The 22,439-nt window shown below is 40.0% G+C and overlaps 1 protein-coding gene across 1 annotated transcript in view; it reads right to left on the reverse strand.

Annotated features, from left to right (window-relative positions):
- LOC139755150 (phosphatidylinositol 3,4,5-trisphosphate 3-phosphatase TPTE2-like) overlaps nucleotides 1-22,439 on the reverse strand; it is a 150,198-nt gene that overhangs the window by 44,584 nt on the left and 83,175 nt on the right. The window contains exons 3-10 of the mRNA XM_071673302.1: nucleotides 21,986-22,168; nucleotides 18,889-19,027; nucleotides 14,919-15,031; nucleotides 12,889-13,089; nucleotides 7,413-7,438; nucleotides 6,628-6,640; nucleotides 5,323-5,392; nucleotides 3,587-3,820 (exon numbers count right to left, since the gene is read on the reverse strand). Coding sequence (XP_071529403.1) covers nucleotides 3,587-3,820; nucleotides 5,323-5,392; nucleotides 6,628-6,640; nucleotides 7,413-7,438; nucleotides 12,889-13,089; nucleotides 14,919-15,031; nucleotides 18,889-19,027; nucleotides 21,986-22,168 — 979 coding nt within the window. The remainder of the gene's footprint in view (nucleotides 1-3,586; nucleotides 3,821-5,322; nucleotides 5,393-6,627; nucleotides 6,641-7,412; nucleotides 7,439-12,888; nucleotides 13,090-14,918; nucleotides 15,032-18,888; nucleotides 19,028-21,985; nucleotides 22,169-22,439) is intronic.

A 22,439-nucleotide genomic window follows, 5' to 3' on the forward strand; every position in this document is an offset into this window, starting at 1 on the left:
TTGTTTCTGTAAAGAATATCATCATATCTAGGCCTTCTGTCATTATGTCCCATCTTCATTACATTAAATTTGGAGAAGCTGACCTTCATCACTCACATATCTGGCCAACCCTGCAGCATGTCTAAATCTCTCTGTAAACTGAGACAATTCTGGTCATCACCACTTCCACAAACATATTCAAATATGATTTCAGTCCTTCTGCCAAGTCATTTACATACATAAGGTATAACATAGGCATCAAGACAAAGCCCTGCAGAAACATGCATACCTATTAAAACAGACAGACAAATGGATAAATATAATATATAATGGATAAATATAATATAAAATGGATAATATCCCTGGGATAGGGGAGAAAGAACACTTCCCAAGTATTCCCTGAGTGTTGTAGAAGGCGACTAAAAGGGGAGGGGCTGGAAATCCTCTCCTCTTGTTTTTTTAATTTTCCAAAAGAAGGAACAGAGAAGGGGGCCAGATGAGGATAATTCCTCAAAGGATCAGACCTCTGTTCTTAATGCTACCTCGCTAATGCGAGAAATGGCGAATAGTTTGAAAGAAATAAGGAAAGACAATGGATAAATATAATATAAAGACAAAAGGGAAAAAGGGGATGCATGTCAGAGATAACCTTCCTAAATGGGCAAGGGCAACCAGCAGTACACCACAAGACTTTGTCTTAAGACTGCTGTTATCCTTAATAAATGTAGATTCAATGACTTCTCAAAGGGGCTGGGATTAGAATATATCTGTGGAGGAGAGAAGTAGGAAATGACACTGTATCAGCTTACAAACTGACTTAGATAAACTTATGAGTTGGTTGGATGACTGATGAAGTTCAGCCCAAGCAAATGCAAAGTGAAGATGGAACAAAATGAAAACAGGCCTAGAAATTACTTTAATCTCACAGGAAACAAACTACATGAATATATGGGCTTGATTTAGTACCCTACTCATCACCATAACATCACATTAGGAGTATTATTTTTTCTTATGCTTAATTACTTCTACCTAAGCAATGTAGCATATGAAACATGCAAACAACAGCCTCAATGAAATGGCATGAGCAACTAAATACCCAAATTAAAACCATCTCACTAATGCTATCTATCTGTCTATTATACTTAATTGCTGTCTCCTGCGTCAGCAAGGTAGCACAAGGAAACAGACGAAAGAATGGCCCAACCTACCCACATACACATGTATATAAATAAACACCCACAAAAGCACATATACATACCTATGCATTTCAATGTATACATACATATACATACACAGACATATACATATATACACACATGTACATATTCATACTTGCTGCCTTCATCCATTCCCATCGCCAACCCACCACATATGAAATAGCATCCCCCCGCGAGGTAGCACTAGGAAAAGACAAAAAGGGCCACATTCGTTCCCACTCAGTCTCTAGCTGTCATGTATAATGCACTGAAACTACAGCTCCCTTTCCACATCCAGGCCCCACAAAACTTTACATGGTTTACCCTAAAGGGTAAGATGAACAGTTGGGTTGACCGTGGAGGTAGGCAGATCTTGCCACATGCATTGTTCTATGCTCACCAACTCAAAACAGAGCAAACAATGGACTATGGCAACACCCAGCGATCTAGGCAAAGCCTGGACAACAGATTAGTGAATTCTGTAAACACAGACACTACTTCATTGAGCACTGGTACCCATGCAAGTTCCCAGCTGTGAAAGTTGCTAAAATCTGGAACACTGTATTGGAAACAAAAGAATTTAAAAGTATTCCCAATTAAGTTCTTTTTAGTTAATGTCCCCCATTATTAAGGCCTTTACCATTTCTATGATGGGCTTGTCTCTGCCAATAGCACTCTCTTAACCATTCCTTCATAATTTTCATTACATATTTGTCCTCATAAAACTCTTTGGAGAACTGTACATTATCAATGCTATAAAGCAAGTTTTTGCTATCTATACTTTCCCATGCCATATGCAGTACTAGCCAGGCATACAATATATCATTAAAAAAAAGTGAGAAAAGAACCCCATAACTTTCACCACCTTGAAATCTTTTAGGAAGGTTTTCCTGACCAGTTGGTAATGTCTAAGAATAGGCAAGTAAATGCTATGAGAAACATTATCCACTGTTTCCCAAACCTATGACTGTAGAAGCAACTGAAAAAAGAAACATGTATAATTTCCCAAACCCAAGATATGAAGGTATGGGTCCTACAATATAACTGTTGGTGATCTAGAAGAACCAGAGGGATCAGTTGAGGTATGTAGCAAAGCTAAGAAGATTTGGGAAACTGGGTTGATTGAGACAAATGGAGATCACTAATACCACTAAACCTTGAAAAACATATCAGAGTAGAACTTGACCCAAAAAGATGCCATGGTCCCAGTAATTCCAATCCATGGGAGGAGCATCCATTGTCATTGGATCTGAACCCAAGAGAACATCTGCCCTGATCCTGAAAGCTTCTTTCAGAGGAGAAGTCTGGCAAAAAAGTTCCTCGGAAAAGGTCATGCAATGAGTTTTTTTTCTTTCCTATTAACTCTTAAAGAGACAGAGATATGCAAAAGCCTTTTCTCATCAGGAACTGGACAGCTACATTACAGTTCTGGAAAAAAAATTTCACACCCATGCCTCAGAACATCTAGGAAGAAGAAATATAAAAAAAAAGTTCCTTTATTTTGATAGGATAGGATTTCTGTATCCCTGCACAACAAACTGCAGCTAAATTACTTTCAGATTAAGAAGAATGAAAACCCCTGAAAGATTCAGAATCCTCCAGCAATAGGATGGAAAAAGGTACCCAGTGTCTACTTTGACATGACATGACTCTTATGAAGAGACTCAATGAACAAATAAGAAGAAAAACAAGAAAGATATATACCATCAGTGTTTAGAAATTAATTAAGATCAAAGGTAAAATTCAACCACTGGACAAAGCTACCATGTCCACTCCCAGGTATCTAAAACACTTCTTTTCTTCTTGATTCTCTCCATTCACATTCACACTCCAACTAGCCTGTCTCTTTCAACTGCTAGACCTAATAACCATGCTTCTATCTAAATTTACCTCAACTCCTTTTGCACACTATCCCAAACTCTCAGAAATACCTATGTGTAGGTATACATATATTGTATACATAAAAAATTTTGTGCAAGAAGTTATATGCACCACCACAATGGGATACTAATCTTACAACATGCCAGCTGACTGTAGACAATGAAGAAACATGTATATAACACATTCCCAAAAAAATGTGGGAGACCCTGGATATCTGAAAACTTATGGGAAGGTGACATGAGCCTGGTGGGAGTTGTTGATGGGCTAATAGCAAACCCTATTATGCAAGCAAAAGCTCCAGTAATTCAAGAATCAACCAAAAAGGGTTACCAAAGAAGAGCTTCCTCACCAACTCTATAAGGGCTGGAAAGGATAACAACCTGATATTCCCTAGCGAATATCTTATGGTCTTAAGACATAATCAGAGGATCAAATATTTAGCACAATTTTGTATCCGTAACCTCACTGGCAAAAAATCAAGAGTGAAAATAAAATGAAGATTTTAATAAAATAAATTTCATATTTCTTACCTTAATATCATTTCTATACATGGACATTTTGCCAGTGGACGGGAAGGACATGGCAATGACTCTTGGTGTGACATAAGTAAGGTCAAGGTCAAAACCATTTTGTTGATAGCGCCTTTTGTTCTGGGAGACAAACTGACGAGCACCAGTTTGCAGGTGCTGTCGTTCCCATAGAATTCTTGTTATTCTTACCAATCGGACTAATCGCAGAGCTACAACCAAGCTGCAAGGGATATACTAAGTATCAGCTAAGACTGTATTTCATGTGCTGTGTAATGATGTACTTGACCATTCAATATCCTAACATTTTCTTCTGGGTTCTTCATACTTCTTCCACAGTTCAAATCTACAGTGTAATTACCTATATTACCTATTTGTACTGTACAGAAAGGGACTTTTACATTCATGGGGCCCCATCTCTTAAACCCTCTCTACTGTCACACAACCTCTTAAACTTATGTATGCTGTCTACAATAGTGTGCGTGCCTGTGTGTTTTATGACACATATGATGACCTTTTGCATTACAAAAATAATTCTTAACTTATGAGCCAGCACATCCTTTGATAAATGTACCATAACAAATTCTATTATACTACATACTATGGAAAAATACATCAAAGTGCATTAATTCAAGCACTGGTAATACTTTCTTGCTGCATATATAGATAGTATGCTTAGGAAAGAAACTTGGATGATTTGGCTCTGAGTGAAACGAAGCTCAAGAGTAAATGGAAAGAATGGTTTGGGAAAGTCAGGGGTTGGTGAGAGGACAAGAGATAAAGAAGGTGTAGCACTACTCCTGAAGAAGTTGTGGGAGTGTGTGATAGAGTGTAAGAAAGTAAATTCTAGACTGATATGGGTAAAACTGAAAGTGGATGGAGAGAGATGAGAAATTATTGGTGCTTATGCACCTGGTCATGAGAAAAAGATAATGGGAGGCAAGTGTTTTGGGAGCAGCTGAGTGAGTAAGTCAGCAGCTTTGGTGCACGAGACCAGGTATTAGTATTGAGTGATTTAAATGCAAAGGTGAGTAATAAGGCAGTTGAGAGTATAACTGGCGTACATAGAATATTCAGGGTTGTGAATGGAAATGGTGAAGAGCATGTGAATTTGTGTGTTGAAAAAAGACTGGAGATTGGAAATACCTGGTTTAAAAGAAATATACATAAGTATACTTATGTGAGTATGAGAGATTGGCAAAGGGCATTATTAGATTACATGTTAATTGACAGGCATGTAGAAAAGAGACTTTTGGATGTTAATGTGCTGAGAGGGGCAGCCAGTGGGATGTCTGATCACTATCTTGTGGAGGCAAAGGTGAAGATTTATAGAGGTTTTCGAAAAGAAGAGAAAATGTCAGGGAGAAGAGAGTGGTGAGAGTAAGTGAGCCTGTAAAGGAGACTTGTAAGAGGAAGTACCAAGGTACCAGGAGAGATTGAGAGTAAATTAGCAAAAGGTGAGAGCCAATGACATGGGATGAGTGGGTGTGGAATAGGATGTATTTACGGGAGCAGCAATGGCATGTGCAAAAGATGTATGCAGCATGAGAAAGGTGGGAGGTAGGAAGATTAGAAAGGGTAGTGAGTGGTGGGATGAAGAAGTGAAGTTGCTAGTGAAAGAAAAAAGAGAGGCATTAAGCCAATACTTACAGGGAAGGAGTGCGAAAGCAGCAGGAGGTCAAGAGGAAGGTGCAAGGGTTGAAAAAGAAGGCAAATGAGAGTTGCAATGAGAGGGTAACATTAAACTTTAGGGAGAATAAAAAGATGTTTTGGAAGGAGGTAAATAATGTGCATAAGACAAGTGAACAAATGGGAACATCAGTGAAGGGGGCAAGGGGGAAGTGATAACTGGTAGTGATGAAGTGAGAAGATGGAGTGAGTATTTTGAAGGTTTGTTGAACGTGTCTGATGATAGATTGGCAGATGTAGGGTGATTTGGTCAGGGTGGTGTGTGAAGTGATAGGGTCAGGGAGAGTGGTTTGGTTAAGAGAGTAAAGGTAGTGAAAGCTTTGTGGAAGATAAAATCCAGCAAGCTGGCAGGATTGGATGGCATTGATGTAGAATTTATCAAGAAAGGGGGTAACTGTGTTGTTTATTGGTTGATACGGATATTCAATTTATGTATGGATCATGGTGAAGTGCCTGAGGATTGGCGGAATGCATGCACAAAGCTATTGTACGAAGGCAAAGGGGATAAAGATGACCGTTCAAATTACAGAGGCTTAAGTTTGTTGAGTATTACTGGGATCTTGTATGGAAGGGTACTGATTGAGAGGGTGAGGGAAAGTACACAGCATCAGATTGGGGAGGAACTGTGCGGTTTCAGAAGTGGTAGAGGATGTGTGAATCAGGTGAATGCTTTGAAGAATGTGTGTGAGAAATCCTTAGAAAAACAGATGGATTTGCACGTAGCATTTATGGATCTGAAGAAAGCATATGATAGCGTTGATAGAGATGCTTTGTGGAAGGTCTTAAGAGTATATGGTGTGGGAGGTGAGCTGCTAGAAGCAGTGAAAAGTTTTTATCAAGGATGTAAGGCATGTGTATGAGTAGGGAGAGAAGAGAGTGATTGGTTCCCAGTGAATGTCGGTCTACGTCAGGGGTGTATGTCCCCATGGTTGTTCAATTTGTTTATGGATGGGGTTGTTAGGGAGGTAAATGCAAGAATTTTGGAAAGAGGGGCAAGTATGAAGTCTGTTGGGGATGAGAGAGCTTGGGAAGTGAGTCAGTTGTTGTTCGCTGATGATACAGCGCTGGTGGCTGATTCATGTGAGAAACTGCAGAAGCTGGTGACTGAGTTTGGAAAAGTGTGTGGAAGAAGAAAGTTAAGAGTAAATGTGAATAAGAGCAAGGTTATTAGGTACAGTAGGGTTGAGGGTCAAGTCAATTAGGAGGTGAGTTTGAATGGAGAAAAACTGGAGGAAGTGAAGTGTTTTAGATATCTGGGAGTGGATCTGGCAGTGGATGGAACCATGGAAGCGGAAGTGGATCATAGGGTGGGGGAGGGGGCGAAAATCCTGGGGGCCTTGAAGAATGTGTGGAAGTCGAGAACATTATCTCGAAAAGCAAAAATGGGTATGTTTGAAGGAATAGTGGTTTCAACAATGTTGTATGGTTGCGAGGCGTGGGCTATGGATAGAGTTGTGCGCAGGAGGATGGATGTGCTGGAAATGAGATGTTTGAGGACAATGTGTGGTGTGAGGTGGTTTGATCGAGTGAGTAACGTAAGGGTAAGAGAGATGTGTGGAAATAAAAAGAGCGTGGTTGAGAGAGCAGAAGAGGGAGTTTTGAAGTGGTTTGGGCACATGGAGAGGATGAGTGAGGAAAGATTGACCAAGAGGATATATGTGTCGGAGGTGGAGGGAACAAGGAGAAGAGGGAGACCAAATTGGAGGTGGAAAGATGGAGTGAAAAAGATTTTGTGTGATCGGGGCCTGAACATGCAGGAGGGTGAAAGGAGGGCAAGGAATAGAGTGAATTGGAGCGATGTGGTATACCGGGGTTGACGTGCTGTCAGTGGATTGAAGCAGGGCATGTGAAGCGTCTGGGGTAAACCATGGAAAGCTGTGTAGGTATGTATATTTGCGTGTGTGGACGTATGTATATACATGTGTATGGGGGGGGGTTGGGCCATTTCTTTCGTCTGTTTCCTTGCGCTACCTCGCAAACGCGGGAGACAGCGACAAAGTATAATAAAATAAATATAAATAATAAATTCCACTGCAATACCATCCAAACTTGCTGCCTTGCCGGCTTTCATCTTCCGCAAAGCTTTTACTACCTCTTCTCTGTTTACCAAATCATTTTCCTTAACCCTCTCACTTTGCACACCACCTCGACCAAAACACCCTATATCTGCCACTCTATCATCAAACACATTCAACAAACCTTCAAAATACTCACTCCATCTCCTTCTCACATCACCACTACTTGTTATCACCTCCCCATTTGCGCCCTTCACAGTATTCAACTGTATTGTTGACTGGTTGGTAAGGTTATTTAATGTATGTATGACTCATGGTGAGGTGCCTGAGGATTGGCGGAATGCTTGCATAGTGCCATTGTACAAAGGCAAAGGGGATAAGAGTGAGTGCTCAAATTACAGAGGTATAAGTTTGTTGAGTATTCCTGGTAAATTATATGGGAGGGTATTGATTGAGAGGGTGAAGGCATGTACAGAGCATCAGATTGGGGAAGAGCAGTGTGGTTTCAGAAGTGGTAGAGGATGTGTGGATCAGGAGTTTGCTTTGAAGAATGTATGTGAGAAATACTTAGAAAAGCAAATGGATTTGTACGTAGCATTTATGGATCTGGAGAAGGCATATGATAGAGTTGATAGAGATGCTCTGTGGAAGGTATTAAGAATATATGGTGTGGGAGGCAAGTTGTTAGAAGCAGTGAAAAGTTTTTATCGAGGATGTAAGGCATGTGTACGTGTAGGAAGAGAGGAAAGTGATTGGTTCTCAGTGAATGTAGGTTTGCGGCAGGGGTGTGTGATGTCTCCATGGTTGTTTAATTTGTTTATGGATGGGGTTGTTAGGGAGGTGAATGCAAGAGTTTTGGAAAGAGGGGCAAGTATGAAGTCTGTTGGGGATGAGAGAGCTTGGGAAGTGAGTTAGTTGTTGTTCACTGATGATACAGCGCTGGTGGCTGATTCATGTGAGAAACTGCAGAAGCTGGTGACTGAGTTTGGTAAAGTGTGTGAAAGGAGAAAGTTAAGAGTAAATGTGAATAAGAGCAAGGTTATTAGGTACAGTAGGGTTGAGGGTCAAGTCAATTGGGAGTTGAGTTTGAATGGAGAAAAACTGGAGGAAGTAAAGTGTTTTAGATATCTGGGAGTGGATCTGGCAGCGGATGGAACCATGGAAGCGGAAGTGGATCATAGGATGGGGGAGGGCGCGAAAATTCTGGGAGCCTTGAAGAATGTGTGGAAGTCGAGAACATTATCTCGGAAAGCAAAAATGGGTATGTTTGAAGGAATAGTGGTTCCAACAATGTTGTATGGTTGCGAGGCGTGGGCTATGGATAGAGTGGTGTGCAGGAGGATGGATGTGCTGGAAATGAGATGTTTGAGGACAATGTGTGGTGTGAGGTGGTTTGATCGAGTAAGTAACGTAAGGGTAAGAGAGATGTGTGAAAATAAAAAGAGCGTGGTTGAGAGAGCAGAAGAGGGTGTTTTGAAATGTTTTGGGCACATGGAGAGAATGAGTGAGGAAAGATTGACCAAGAGGATATATGTGTCAGAGGTGGAGGGAACGAGGAGAAGAGGGAGACCAAATTGGAGGTGGAAAGATGGAGTGAAAAAGATTTTGTGTGATCGGGGCCTGAACATGCAGGAGGGTGAAAGGAGGGCAAGGAATAGAGTGAATTGGAGCGATGTGGTATACCGGGGTTGACGTGCTGTCAGTGGATTGAATCAGGGCATGTGAATCGTCTGGGGTAAACCATGGAAAGCTGTGTAGGTATGTATATTTGCGTGTGTGGACGTATGTATATACATGTGTATGGGAGTGGGTTGGGCCATTTCTTTCGTCTGTTTCCTTGCGCTACCTCGCAAACGCGGGAGACAGCGACAAAGCAAAAAAAAAAAAAAAAAAAAAAATAATAATAATAATAATAATAATAATAATAAATGGATTTGTATGTAGCATTTATTGATCTGAAGAAGGCATACGATAGAGTTGATAGAGATGCTCTGTGGAAGGTATTAAGAATATATGGTGTGGGAGGCAAGTTGTTAGAAGCAGTGAAAAGTTTTTATCAAGGATGTAAGGCATGTGTACGTGTAGGAAGAGAGGAAAGTGATTGGTTCTCAGTGAATGTAGGTTTGCAGCAGGGGTGTGTGATGTCTCCATGGTTGTTTAATTTGTTAATGGATGGGGTTGTTAGGGAGGTGAATGCAAGAGTTTTGGAAAGAGGGGCAAGTATGAAGTCTGTTGGGGATGAGAGAGCTTGGGAAGTGAGTCAGTTGTTGTTCGCTGATGATACAGCGCTGTTGGCTGATTCATGTGAGAAACTGCAGAAGCTGGTGACTGACTTTGGTAAAGTGTGTGAAAGAAGAAAGTTAAGAGTAAATGTGAATAAGAGCGAGGTTATTAGGTACAGTAGGGTTGAGGGTCAAGTCAATTGGGAGGTATGTTTGAATGGAGAAAAACTGGAGGAAGTAAAGTGTTTTAGATATCTGGGAGTGGATCTGGCAGCGGATGGAACCATGGAAGCGGAAGTGGATCATAGGGTGGGGGAGGGGGCGAAAATTCTGGGAGCCTTGAAGAATGTGTGGAAGTCGAGAACATTATCTCGGAAAGCAAAAATGGGTATGTTTGAAGGAATAGTCGTTCCAACAATGTTGTATGGTTGCGAGGCGTGGGCTATGGATAGAGTTGTGCGCAGGAGGATGGATGTGCTGGAAATGAGATGTCTGAGGACATCTGGTGTGGTGTGAGGTGGTTTGATCGAGTAAGTAACGTAAGGGTAAGAGAGATGTGTGGAAATAAAAAGAGCGTGGTTGAGAGAGCAGAAGAGGGTGTTTTGAAATGGTTTGGGCACATGGAGAGAATGAGTGAGGAAAGATTGACCAAGAGGATATATGTGTCGGAGGTGGAGGGAACGAGGAGAAGTGGGAGACCAAATTGGAGGTGGAAAGATGGAGTGAAAAAGATTTTGTGTGATCGGGGCCTGAACATGCAGGAGGGTGAAAGGAGGGCAAGGAATAGAGTGAATTGGATCGGTGTGGTATACCGGGGTTGACGTGCTGTCAGTGGGTTGAATCAGGGCATGTGAAGCGACTGGGGTAAACCATGGAAAGCTGTGTAGGTATGTATATTTTGCGTGTGTGGACGTATGTATATACATGTGTATGGAGGTGGGTTGGGCCATTTCTTTCGTCTGTTTCCTTGCGCTACCTCGCAAACACGGGAGACAGCGGAAAAAAAAAAATAAAAAAATAATAATAATAATAATAATAATAATAATAATAATAATAATAACAATAAAGATTCTAATAACAATAATAATAATAATTGGGGTGAGAGAGTATCATTAAATTTTAGGGAGAATGAAAAGATGTTCTGGAAGGAGGTAAATAAAGTGCGTAAGACAAGGGAGCAAATGGGAACTTCAGTGAAGGGGGCTAATGGGGAGGTGATAACAAGTAGTGGTGATGTGAGAAGGAGATGGAGTGAGTATTTTGAAGGTTTGTTGAATGTGGTTGATGATAGAGTGGCAGATATAGGGTGTTTTGGTCGAGGTGGTGTGCAAAGTGAGAGGGTTAAGGAAAATGATTTGGTAAACAGAGAAGAGGTAGTAAAAGCTTTGCGGAAGACAAAAGCCGGCAAGGCAGCAGATTTGGATGGTATTGCAGTGGAATTTATTAAAAAAGGGGTGACTGTATTGTTGACTGGTTGGTAAGGTTATTTAATGTATGTATGACTCATGGTGAGGTGCCTGAGGATTGGCAGAATGCTTGCATAGTGCCATTGTACAAAGGCAAAGGGGATAAGAGTGCTCAAATTACAAAGGTATAAGTTTGTTGAGTATTCCTGGAAAATTATATGGGAGGGTATTGATTGAGAGGGTGAAGGCATGTATAGAGCATCAGATTGGGGAGGAGCAGTGTGGTTTCAGAAGTGGTAGAGGATGTGTGGATCAGGTGTTTGCTTTGAAGAATGTATGTGAGAAATACTTAAAAAAGCAAATGGATTTGTATGTAGCATTTATGGATCTGGAGAAGGGACATAATAGAGTTGTTAGAGATGCTCTGTCGGAGGTATTAAGAATATATGGTGTGGGAGGTAAGTTGTTAGAAGCAGTGAAAAGTTTTTATCCAGGATGTAAGGCACGAGTATGAGTAGAAAGAGAGGAAAGTGATTGGTTCTCAGTGAATGTTGGTTTGTGGCAGGGGTGCGTGATGTCTCCATGGTTAATTTGTTTATGGATGGGGTTGTTAGGGAGGTGAATGCAAGAGGTTTGGAAAGAGGGGCAAGTATGCAGTCTGTTGTGGATGAGAGAGCTTGGGAAGTGAGTCAGTCCCCCTCCCCCACCCTATGATTCACTTCCGCTTTCATGGTTCCATCCGCTGCCAAAGCCACTCCCAGATATCTAAAACACTTCACTTCATCCACTTTTTCTCCATTCAAACTTTCCTCCCAATTGACTTGTCCCTCAACCCTACTGTACCTAATAACCTTGCTCTTATTCACATTTACTCTCAGCTTTCTTTTCACACACTTCACCAAACTCATTCGCCAGCTTCTGCACTTTCTCACCCGAATCAGCCACCAGCGCTGTATCATCAGTGAACAACAACTGACTCACTTCCCAAGCTTTCTCATCCCCAACAGACTGCCCCTCTTTCCAAAATTCATGTACTCAACCTCCCTAACAACCCCATCCATAAACAAATCAAACAACCATGGAGACATCACGCACCCATGCCGCAAACCAACATTCACTGAGAACCAATCACTTTTCTCTCTTCCTACACGTACACATGCCTTACATCCTCGATAAAAACTTTTCACTGCTTTTAAAATCTTGCCTCCCAAACCATATATTCTTAATACCTTCCACAGAGCATCTCTATCAACTCTATCATATGCCTTCTCCAGATCCATAAATGCTACATACAAATCCATTTGCTTTTCTAAGTATTTCTCACATACATTCTTCAAAGCAAACACCTGATCCACGCATCCTCTACCACTTCTAAAACCACACTGCTCGTCCCCAGTCTGATGCTCTATACATGCCTTCACCCTCTCAATCAATACCCTTCCATATAATTTCCCAGAAATACTCAACAAACTTATACCTTATATACATACATATATATGGGTGAGGGTAGTGAGTGTGACTGTGTACATGTGTGTTTATGTGTGTGTCTGTGTGTGTATATGTATGTATGCATTGAAATGTGTAGGTGTGTGTGTGTGCATGTGGGTGTTTGTGTATATGCATGTGTATGTGGGTGGGTTGAGCCATTCTTTCGTCTGTTCCCTTGTGCTACCTCACTAAAGCGGGAGACAGCGACCAAGTATAATGAAAAAAAAATTAGATATCAAATTTCTAAGATCCCTATAAAACATAAATTTCTCATCGTGGCTATAAAACCAAGAGTAACCATAAAAACTTAGCAGACATTCAGAATTTCAAGTGAACCTTCAAAAATAACAACTGCAACATATGCTTAATAAAAATATTGTGAAATAAGCACAGTTATACTGTTCCAAATATCACATATGCTTAATGAAAATACTGTGAAATAAGCACAGTTATACTGTTCCAAATACCACAACATATTAACTCACCCTAGGCCAAATATCCTCAACATAACTTCAATCATAAAGTATGTGGAGAAGGCAAGGGAGCAGTACTCAATTGGATCATTAGTAGTGGGGGCATTGAAGAGGTCCACAAACAGGAGGATCATATCCACCACAATCAGAAGGGCAGTCAGTATTCGCACTATGAAGTGCTCAACAAATCGCCGAGTCCGCCACTGCATGTAACTACAGAGGAAGAAAACAAACAGCTTAATTCATGGTGCTAATAAAGTTCCAGGAAAGAAAAGAGGGGAAATATTATCTATCAACCTACCAGCATCTATCTGTAACTGGTCTCCTATTAACATACAAGATGGCTAAACCAAAATCTTTGAGTTCCACACTCACTAAACAAGGCTATATCATTCACATTAATGTCTTACACAAACAGTGCTTTACTGCACTCTATCCTTGCATATTAAATGTCAGTTCAACTTGCCTCTATTGCTCTCAGGGGCAATGAGAGCTGAAAAACAATCTTGCTATTCTCCCCCCTTTAGAAAATGGGGACCTATCAATGTTCTAAGGAGTTCTCTCTATCTCTTTTTTAACTTTTAAAAATTCCTAAAAGAAATTCCACATAAATGTAACAAAATGCAAGTAGTGTTTCATGTAACAATGACAAAGGGTGGATGAGGCTTTCATCACATATCTAAAACAGGATTAAGTGGAATTTGACAGAAGAAGAGCTCAGGTCCAAGTCCCGGAGCGGCAATCCCCTGTGATTCCCTCCATTGTCACTCAGCCTAACTGCTACTTATCACATTCAAGGATATTTTGATTATATCTTTGTTGCAATTTTTGTAACCATTCTTTATGTATATATGTACCAAATCAGAATTCTCCTCTTAAGAGAATGAAAGCAGCTTATTGAAGGATCCTGAAAAGTAAACCAGAGCAATGAAAGAGTGAAGAATGCCTTATACCTAAGAATACAATTGGATTCCAGTTTCTATTTCCCTGAAGAATCCTCATACATGGAGCAGAGCAATGAAAGAGTGAAGACTGCCCTATACCTACGAATATTACAGCATTCCAGTTTCTATTTCCATGAAGAATCCTCCTTCATGGATCAGAGCAGTGAAAGGGTGAAGACTGTCCTAAACCTATCATGAGAATATTATACCATTCCAGTTTCTATTCCCCTTGAGCATTCTCTCACACCAGAATATTCATTTCACACTTCATTACCTATAAATACATGAAACCATTGTGAGACATAATCTACCCGTAAGTTATATAACAGACTTACACCACTCACTAAGCCTTTAATTAATTCTGTCCATATTGTACTGAGTTAAATCAATTCATCTACTGACTAATTACACTTCCCTAACCTATATACCTCCATTCTTTATCATATCTCTGCATTCACTGCAGGGTAGCTCACTGGAAATTACCAAACACCATACTGCATATTCCATATGACTATTTGAGCCTGGAGACAACAGTGTGGAAGCTTACAACACCATAATTCATTCCTAAGGAAATGTGATAAATTTCTTTCATCTATAGATAATATCACTCACCTAACTTGTAGCAACAAATCCACTTTTTCCTACTTAATCTTAGTGTCTCTTAATCTTCATTTACATTAATTTTATAGTCTCTCTTGATCTCTAAAGTCTCTATGTATTTTACATTCAGATGGTTTGTATCATTCTTCTTCGTTTATGGCTGTATTTACACTTTCATGCTACCACACTGTTCATTTCTCCTCTATGACTCTCTCCAATCATAAGAATTGTTCCTACTAACATGGAATAATATCTTTCACTTTTTATCACATTTGATTTACAGTATCAAAGTGAGAGTGATGTATAATACCAAGAATTTTCATTTTCATTCAACCATAAACTCCTTTGCAAAACCACTGAGTATGGTATCAGGATACTTATAATCTTTAAACACCATTGATTTAATACTTCTGTACAAATTGAAGAATATCCTAATAACATACACAAGGATATCAATCAAATACTGTATCTTCAACTTTTGCAGAATGAATAACTCACTAAAGGTTGCAACCAGGAACAGGGGGGTTAGAAGGGTCGATGAAACCCATCTCAACCTCAAGTTCATGTTGGTCTGCATCATATTCCAAAAACTTGGTTGTACGTTGCCACACCTGCAGGGAACATTACACTTATATATGTCATCCAAACAACACAGAATAGTAAAAATAACAATGTCATAAAGTATAAAACATCAGGATGAGAGTTGTCTTTTAAACTAATGGACATTTTTGGTTAACAGGCATCAGATTTACAGCTGCCTTAATGATATGGTGTTAATAACCAAATATCATTATTCTGAAATTCTATTACATGTATCTATATATCTGAAAAAATGCTTAACCTCTATGACAGTGAGCTCCCTGACACTGGTGGACAGCCTGAAGTGAGTTGACTGAAAAGACAATACTTTCTTTTTTTTTAATTCAAGAAGGTAAACATATCCAAATCCAAAATGGTAATGGATAACTGTAGACATACTGGTATGACTACATTGCCCATTGGGTTAACATGTTTTTATTAGGACATGCAGGTAAAGACAACTAGCAGTACCATTTGGCAATGCTGTCTCATAATGTTCCAAAACCCTTTTTCTCTGTAACTTGGCTACTAGTTTCATTTCATAAATTTGTCTCTTTCCCTAACAGGGATAACTCAAAAGGGAAAGATATGAAGAGAGTCCTATTGTCTTTGGGTATAACATGAATATCTTTCTTTTATACACGTTTGTTGTTTCCCGCATGAGAAAAATTGCATCAGAAACAAATGATTCAGCATTAGGGGAAAACATTATCGTTCAGCAGTTTCCTCTTGGAAGGTAATGCAAGAGGGGAGAATTTCTAGACTCCTACTGTCAACTTTTTTAATCAACCTCTACAACATCTGGGAGATATGTGGGAAGCATTATTTTTCCCCTTTTCCCAGGGACAAATTAAATATATCCTAATAATAACCTGTAGGTAAGCTCACCATCTACCCCTTAGGACAGAATTACTATACATATGAAACTTCTCACCACTCTCTACAGATGGGTGACTTCACAAGTCTGAAGCCAGAATGTATGTGAACCCAACAGCCAACACTTTTCCCACCCTACATTCACTTTAGGAACAACATTCTGCTTGTATATTCTATTCAACATTTGAGCATCCTTTTTATCGATACTTACATTTTGCAATGGGGGAACAATCAGAAGATATCCTACAATTAAGGTTTTTAGTAATCTAAGGACCATGAGAGTCATGTTCAGGGTTGTTCTATATTTTTTGCCTCATATTTTCTGGTTGTGTCTCTTGAGTGCAATAACTGGCTACTCCAGTAACTTTACCACAGCAAGACTATCTCCTATCCCTATATACTTTCAATTTCATAGGAGTTTAGCTTCTCTCCTAAGTAGCAGGCTTCTGAACTTGTATCCTAAAGAGTATTCTATAAATCCGCTGCAAGTTACAAAATCTAAGAGGATAAATTTCAATAATATTATCTAATCTTATCATTCAGTTATCAACTATCAATGATCACCGTATCAATGTATGATATTACTCATAATAAGAGCATTTATAAGGAAATCCGAAATCACAGGTATTGGTGCATTCCTGCTTTACCTGCTCTTTACAATCACAAGTGGTAGGGGATTCTTACCCACATCACAAACATCATTAAAAATGCCCCCATAAACAAACTCAACACCATTGCAGCATTTCCCAGCCCAGTAGACAAGAGAGCATTATCATATCTTTTACAAACCATTCATCTGCTCTACCCTACATTAGGCCATACCTGCCTAGTCATGCACCATTTCAAAAGTAAACATGACACCCTGCAGATCACACTAAACACAGCACTCAGAATAATCACCAGGTGCCTAACAACCATAAACACCTGCCCTACAAAATAAAAATGCTTTCAACAGAGCTACCTTAATATGCTCAACACTCAGTTCTTTGCTACAACACTAGACTCTTCTCACTCAACCTACTTCATGACAACATTCAAAACCTAACTAGAAAGAAGAACCTTACCCCTGCTTCACACTTCATTAACCTATACTCACAGATTCTCTTCCCCAAGAAACAAAATACTGACAAAACATATACACTTTGTTATGAATCGATAAGCATTAAATAACCACTCTCCTAACCTAATCTTAAACTCCACTCTGCCTTAAATTCATCTGGAACTACACTCCGAAGATATGTACAAACTATACTTTACTGTCTACAGCATTCAGGACATTTTCCATTTCTCCAATACTACAAACATCAACATATCAAAAGACACATGCCCAAGATGCAACTTCCCCACTGAAGACACTGAACTCTTACTCTTCAACTGTTCAGCATTCACCCTATAAAGACATATACATGATATTATTACACTTCAAGACCTGAGATCCTACCTAGTGGATGTGACCAGCTAATTCAGTGCTGCATGATCCCTAAGGAAGGTAAGGTAGAGTAAGGTGGCAAGCACTGGTTCATGCAAGGTGTTCCTGTCCTTTGAGGCAGATGATGAGTTTATCCACAGGTTATAATTGGTATATCATTGCAATATTCCCAAAGACAGCAGCTTTCTTTCATCTACTATGCTTTCTGGCAGTATGAAGAAATAACTTTACACAATATGAAGACTCGTTATCTTGGTGCACTGACAGTAAGTATTTCTATTTAAGATAACTATACCAAATATTCCATTTAAGTAGATATTTGATTTACCTTCCTTATAAACTTGATAACATCCCATACTCACCTACTATAATAAACCCTCTAATCAATTGAATCATTTAAGGAAAAACTGTGTATCTTATTCTGCAATATGGTTTATCTAAGTTAAATTGCAGCTTGCTATACATTGCTTAAAATGTATAGACTGTACTTTTAATCATCTACAATGAACTGCTGAATAACAAATCTAATCAAAAATTACACAAACAATGAGAATAATTTTCAATTAATATTCCATGAAATATCTCAATTTATGTAATCAACATATGAAATACAGATGTATAAAGATTTTAATGACCCATTACTGAGGAAGCACTACACCATGAGCCACAACACAGAATAAAGTAATGCTGCTAATTGTTTCTATCATCACTTATACTTCTGTGTCACATAACACAAAAAGATAGTCATCTATTTCAAATGTTATGAAAAACAATGCTTCCACCAGAACATGATCACTATGTTTCACAAAGGGTTAACCACTCAAGCAAAGAGGTACAACCCTTGAGTACAATGGTATAACCCTCAGGTAAGATGGCCTTAGGGGACAGGTTAAAGGCCAGGTCTTCCCATATGAGGATCATTATTTCTTATTCAAGGGTTGTTCTATCATTCCCATGGGGCTAACCTACCTTTCTATTATCACTCACAAAATACTCATTTGCATGGAGTGGATTAAGTGCTTACAAACATGCACCTTTTGTAGGAACTAATCTAGCTGGTAGTTTTGAGAGTTTTTTAATCCCAGTCTCGGACCTAAACTTAAGCATTTTTTGTGATGGTTTCACAGGTCTATCTAAAAGCTTGGTATGGGACCTTACTTTACAATGAGTTCAGAAGCCTTCTACCCCCAAAGCTCAGTCTGGGACCTTCCTCTATATATGTCTTATGATGGTTTTGGAGTTTTTCTACCCCATCACCTTCGTCTGGTGCCTTAACTCACCTTACATATATCTCACAATGAATTCAGAGGTATATTTTTTGATGGTTTCCAAGGTCTTCTGTCCCAACATCTTGGTCTGGGACCTTAATTTACCTCATGTATACCAAACAATAGTTTGAAGGTCTACTTCCAGAGCTTGATCTAGTAACTTACCTTACTTCAGATATACCTTACAATGATTTCAAAGGTCTCCTAATCCTACAGCTCAGTCTGGGATTTAACTTTACTTCATTTACCTGACAAATGGTTCTGGTCTTCTACCCACACAGCCTAAGTAGTTTAGCATAGGAATGAAAATTCTTACCTGTTTCTGTTCCTCCTCCTCTTCACCATCATCAGTGCTAGCACCAGCAGCAGCTCCTTCTTCCCCACTGTCAATGATTTCCTTTGACATGTTAATCTCACTGATTTGGATGATGTCATGGTCACTTCTTTTACTGATACTTGAAGAGAAGTTAGAGAAGTCAAATACATGGTTAGTGTACAATAGGGAGGAATGATTACTTGTTTGGCTTGGTGAGGATATAGGGTGTTCCAAGATCTGAACAACTTAAATTTCAATATCATTTGAAAAATAAGAAATACAACCAAATTCAATGAAGTAAACAAATTATTAATGCATAAAGTATTACTAAAAATTTTTGTATACTTCACTGTATACCCTATTTGTTGCACATACAACATCCAAGCAGTTATCAAGGTCTGTCCAAGTGTATGCCAACAATCCATCATTAATCACTGCTATTGCAGTTGCGAACCTGGACTTCAGTTCTTCTGTGTTGTTGACCTTAGTCTGGTACACCACAATTGGTACAAAACCAAGACTAACAGCACTGCAGAACTGAAATTCAGGATCACAGCTGCAGTAACAATAGCTGACAATGGAATGTTTGCATGCACTTGGACAGAAATTTAGTAATGCTCTGATGTTGCACAGGCCACATATGGGGCACAAACTGAGTCTATTATGCTGTCAATATAGCTTTATGAGTTAATCTAACATTAATCTCAGTGTACTTCATTGTACATCTTATTGCTTATATAAAATAAAAATTCAAAGTTGATTATATCTTTCTGGGGAAACTATATAAAGATCTTGCCCCTCGATATCAACTAAAGAATACCTGAAATCCCAACCCAGTCCAATTCAAATCTTTATCTTATTACCATTTAGTTTTCCCTGTGAGGAAAACTACAGCATGGGATATTGATGGGGTTGTACGGAGGAGGGTGGATGTGTTGGAAATGAAATGTTTGAGGACAATATGTGGTGTGAGGTGGTTTGATTGACTAAGTAATGAAAGGGTAAGAGAGATATGTGGCAATAAAAAGGGTGTGGTTGAGAAAGCAGAGGAGGTTGTGTTAAAATGGTTTGGACACATGGAGAGAATGAGTGAGGAAAGACTGACCAATACAGGCTAAATGTGTCAAAGGTGGAGGGAATAAGGAGAAGCGGCAGACAAACTGGAGGTAGAAAGATGGAGTGAAAAAATATTTTGAGCGACTGGGGCCTGAACAAGTAGGAGGGTGAGAGGTGTGCAAGGAATAGAGTGAATTGGAACGATGTTGTATATTGGGTTTGACGTGCTATCAATGAACTGAACCATGGCATGTGGAGCATCCAGGGTAAACCATGGAAAGGTCTGTGTGGGCTGGATGTGGATAGGGAGCTGTGGTTTCAGTGCATTATATATGACAGTTAGAGAATGAGTGTGAGCAGATGTGGCCTTTTTTCGTCTGTTTCCTGGTGCTACGCCTGTGGGGCGGGGTAGCGACAGAAATGGGTGGAGGCAAGTATGAATGTATATGTGTATATATGTATATGTCTGTGCATGTATATGTATGTATATGTTGATATGTATATGTATGTATATGTGCGTATACATATTAGCCTTATCCCGCATTAGCGAGGAAGCGTTAAGAACAGAGGAGTAAGCCTTAGAGAAATAGAGGGTATATCCTCACTTTGCCCGCCTTTCCGTACCTTCTTTTGGAAAATTATTAACGGGAGGGGAGGATTTCCAGCCCCCCGCTCCCTCCCTTTTTAGTCGTCTTCTAAGACACGCAGGGAATACGTGGGAAGTATTCTTTCTCCCCTATCCCTAGGGATAATATAATATAATAAGATAAATAAAGGGGAGAAAGGGAGAAAGAATACTTCCCACGTATTCCCTGCGTGTCGTAGAAGGCGACTAAAAGGGAAGGGAGCGGGGGGGGGGCTGGAAATCTTCCCCTCTCATTTTCTTTTTTTTAATTTTCCAAAGGAAGGAACGGAGAAGGGGGCCGGGTGAGGATGTTTCCTCAGAGGCCCAGTCCTCTGTTCTTAACGCTACCTCGCTGATGCGGGAAATGGCGAATAGTATGAAAAAAAAAAAAAAAAAAAAATATATATATATATATATATATATATATATATATATATATATATATATATATATATATATGTGTGTGTGTGTGTGTGTGTGTGTGTGTGTGTGTGTGCATAAGAATGGATGGGCCATTCTTCGTCTGTTTCCTGGCGCTAACTCGCTGACGCGGGAGACAACAATTATGTATGATACACACACACACACACACACACACACACACACACACATATATATATATATATATATATATATATATATATATATATATATATATATATATATATATATATATATATATATATTACCATCTATTCTTGCCTTCATCCACACTCGTCGCCACCCCACCCCACCGGAAACAGCATCGCCACCCCCTGCATCAGCGAGGTAGCACTAGGAAACAGACAAAGAAAGGCCACATCTGCTCACACCCTGGTATAAAATACCAAGCAAGAGGCCTTACCTGGAGGGCTGTTAACCATGTGCCCCTCACCATGAAAACCTTCCCTTAAGCTAGCTGCTATATTCTCACTGGCCACAATTCACTACGAAATTCTTACACTAACCCTCTAAGTTTCATCAATCCCTTAAGAACCTATATCTCCAGCTGCACCCCACTCATCTTCCATCTCCAGCCCTCCCTCTTCCGTTCTGTCCCTAACCCCAACACGTAAGCATTGAGGTGATCACCACGCACTAACCCGCCACTACTGCAACATCACGTCACTGGTACTTATGAGAAGAAACAACGTACACAAACCTAGTATCGAACCCAGTCCCACCAAGCCTCTGTCTCCAGCCCTACTGCATCTGTCCTATGTCTATCTCCAGCCCTACTCCATCTATCCTCTCTCTATCTCCTTCCCTACTTCATCTATCATCTGTCTATCTCCTGCCCTACTCTGTCTATCTCCTGCCCTACTCCATCTATCCTCTACCTATCTCCTGCCCTACTCCATCTATTCTCTGTCTGTCTCCAGCCCCATCTCACCCATCCTCAGTCTGCAGCCCCAGCTCACCCATGCCTAACCTTACCTGTCGAACGAGTAGGCGTGGCCATTCTGCTGGAAGTTCAGTTGGGAGGGGTCAATGGCAGGTGGCTGGCCGGAGTCGGTGGGCGAGGCTGGGCTGCCAGAGTCAGTGGGTGCCGCTGGGCCGCCCGCAGCCTGCTCAGACTTGGGCATGGTCATCTCATGGTCGAACCTCTGGTACCGGATTCTGAGGGCGAGTGTCATGGCTTTAGCGCCTGCGCAACTCAAGGTTACTAGGCTATGAGGTAAGTCTTTCATGGTAACCAGGCTGAGGGGTAAGTCATTCATGGTAATAAGGTTAATGGGCAAGTGATGTACTGTAATGTTATAAGGTTAAGGGGTAAGTGACTCATGTTAATGATATGAGAATAAGGGACAAGTGGACCGTAAAAAAAAATGAGAAATAGGCTTGGAGTAATGGTATAAGACTAGCAAGCCTGGAGTAATGATATAAGACT

Source organism: Panulirus ornatus, chromosome 18 (assembly GCF_036320965.1).
Source record: "Panulirus ornatus isolate Po-2019 chromosome 18, ASM3632096v1, whole genome shotgun sequence".
NCBI classification, from domain to species: domain Eukaryota; kingdom Metazoa; phylum Arthropoda; class Malacostraca; order Decapoda; family Palinuridae; genus Panulirus; species Panulirus ornatus.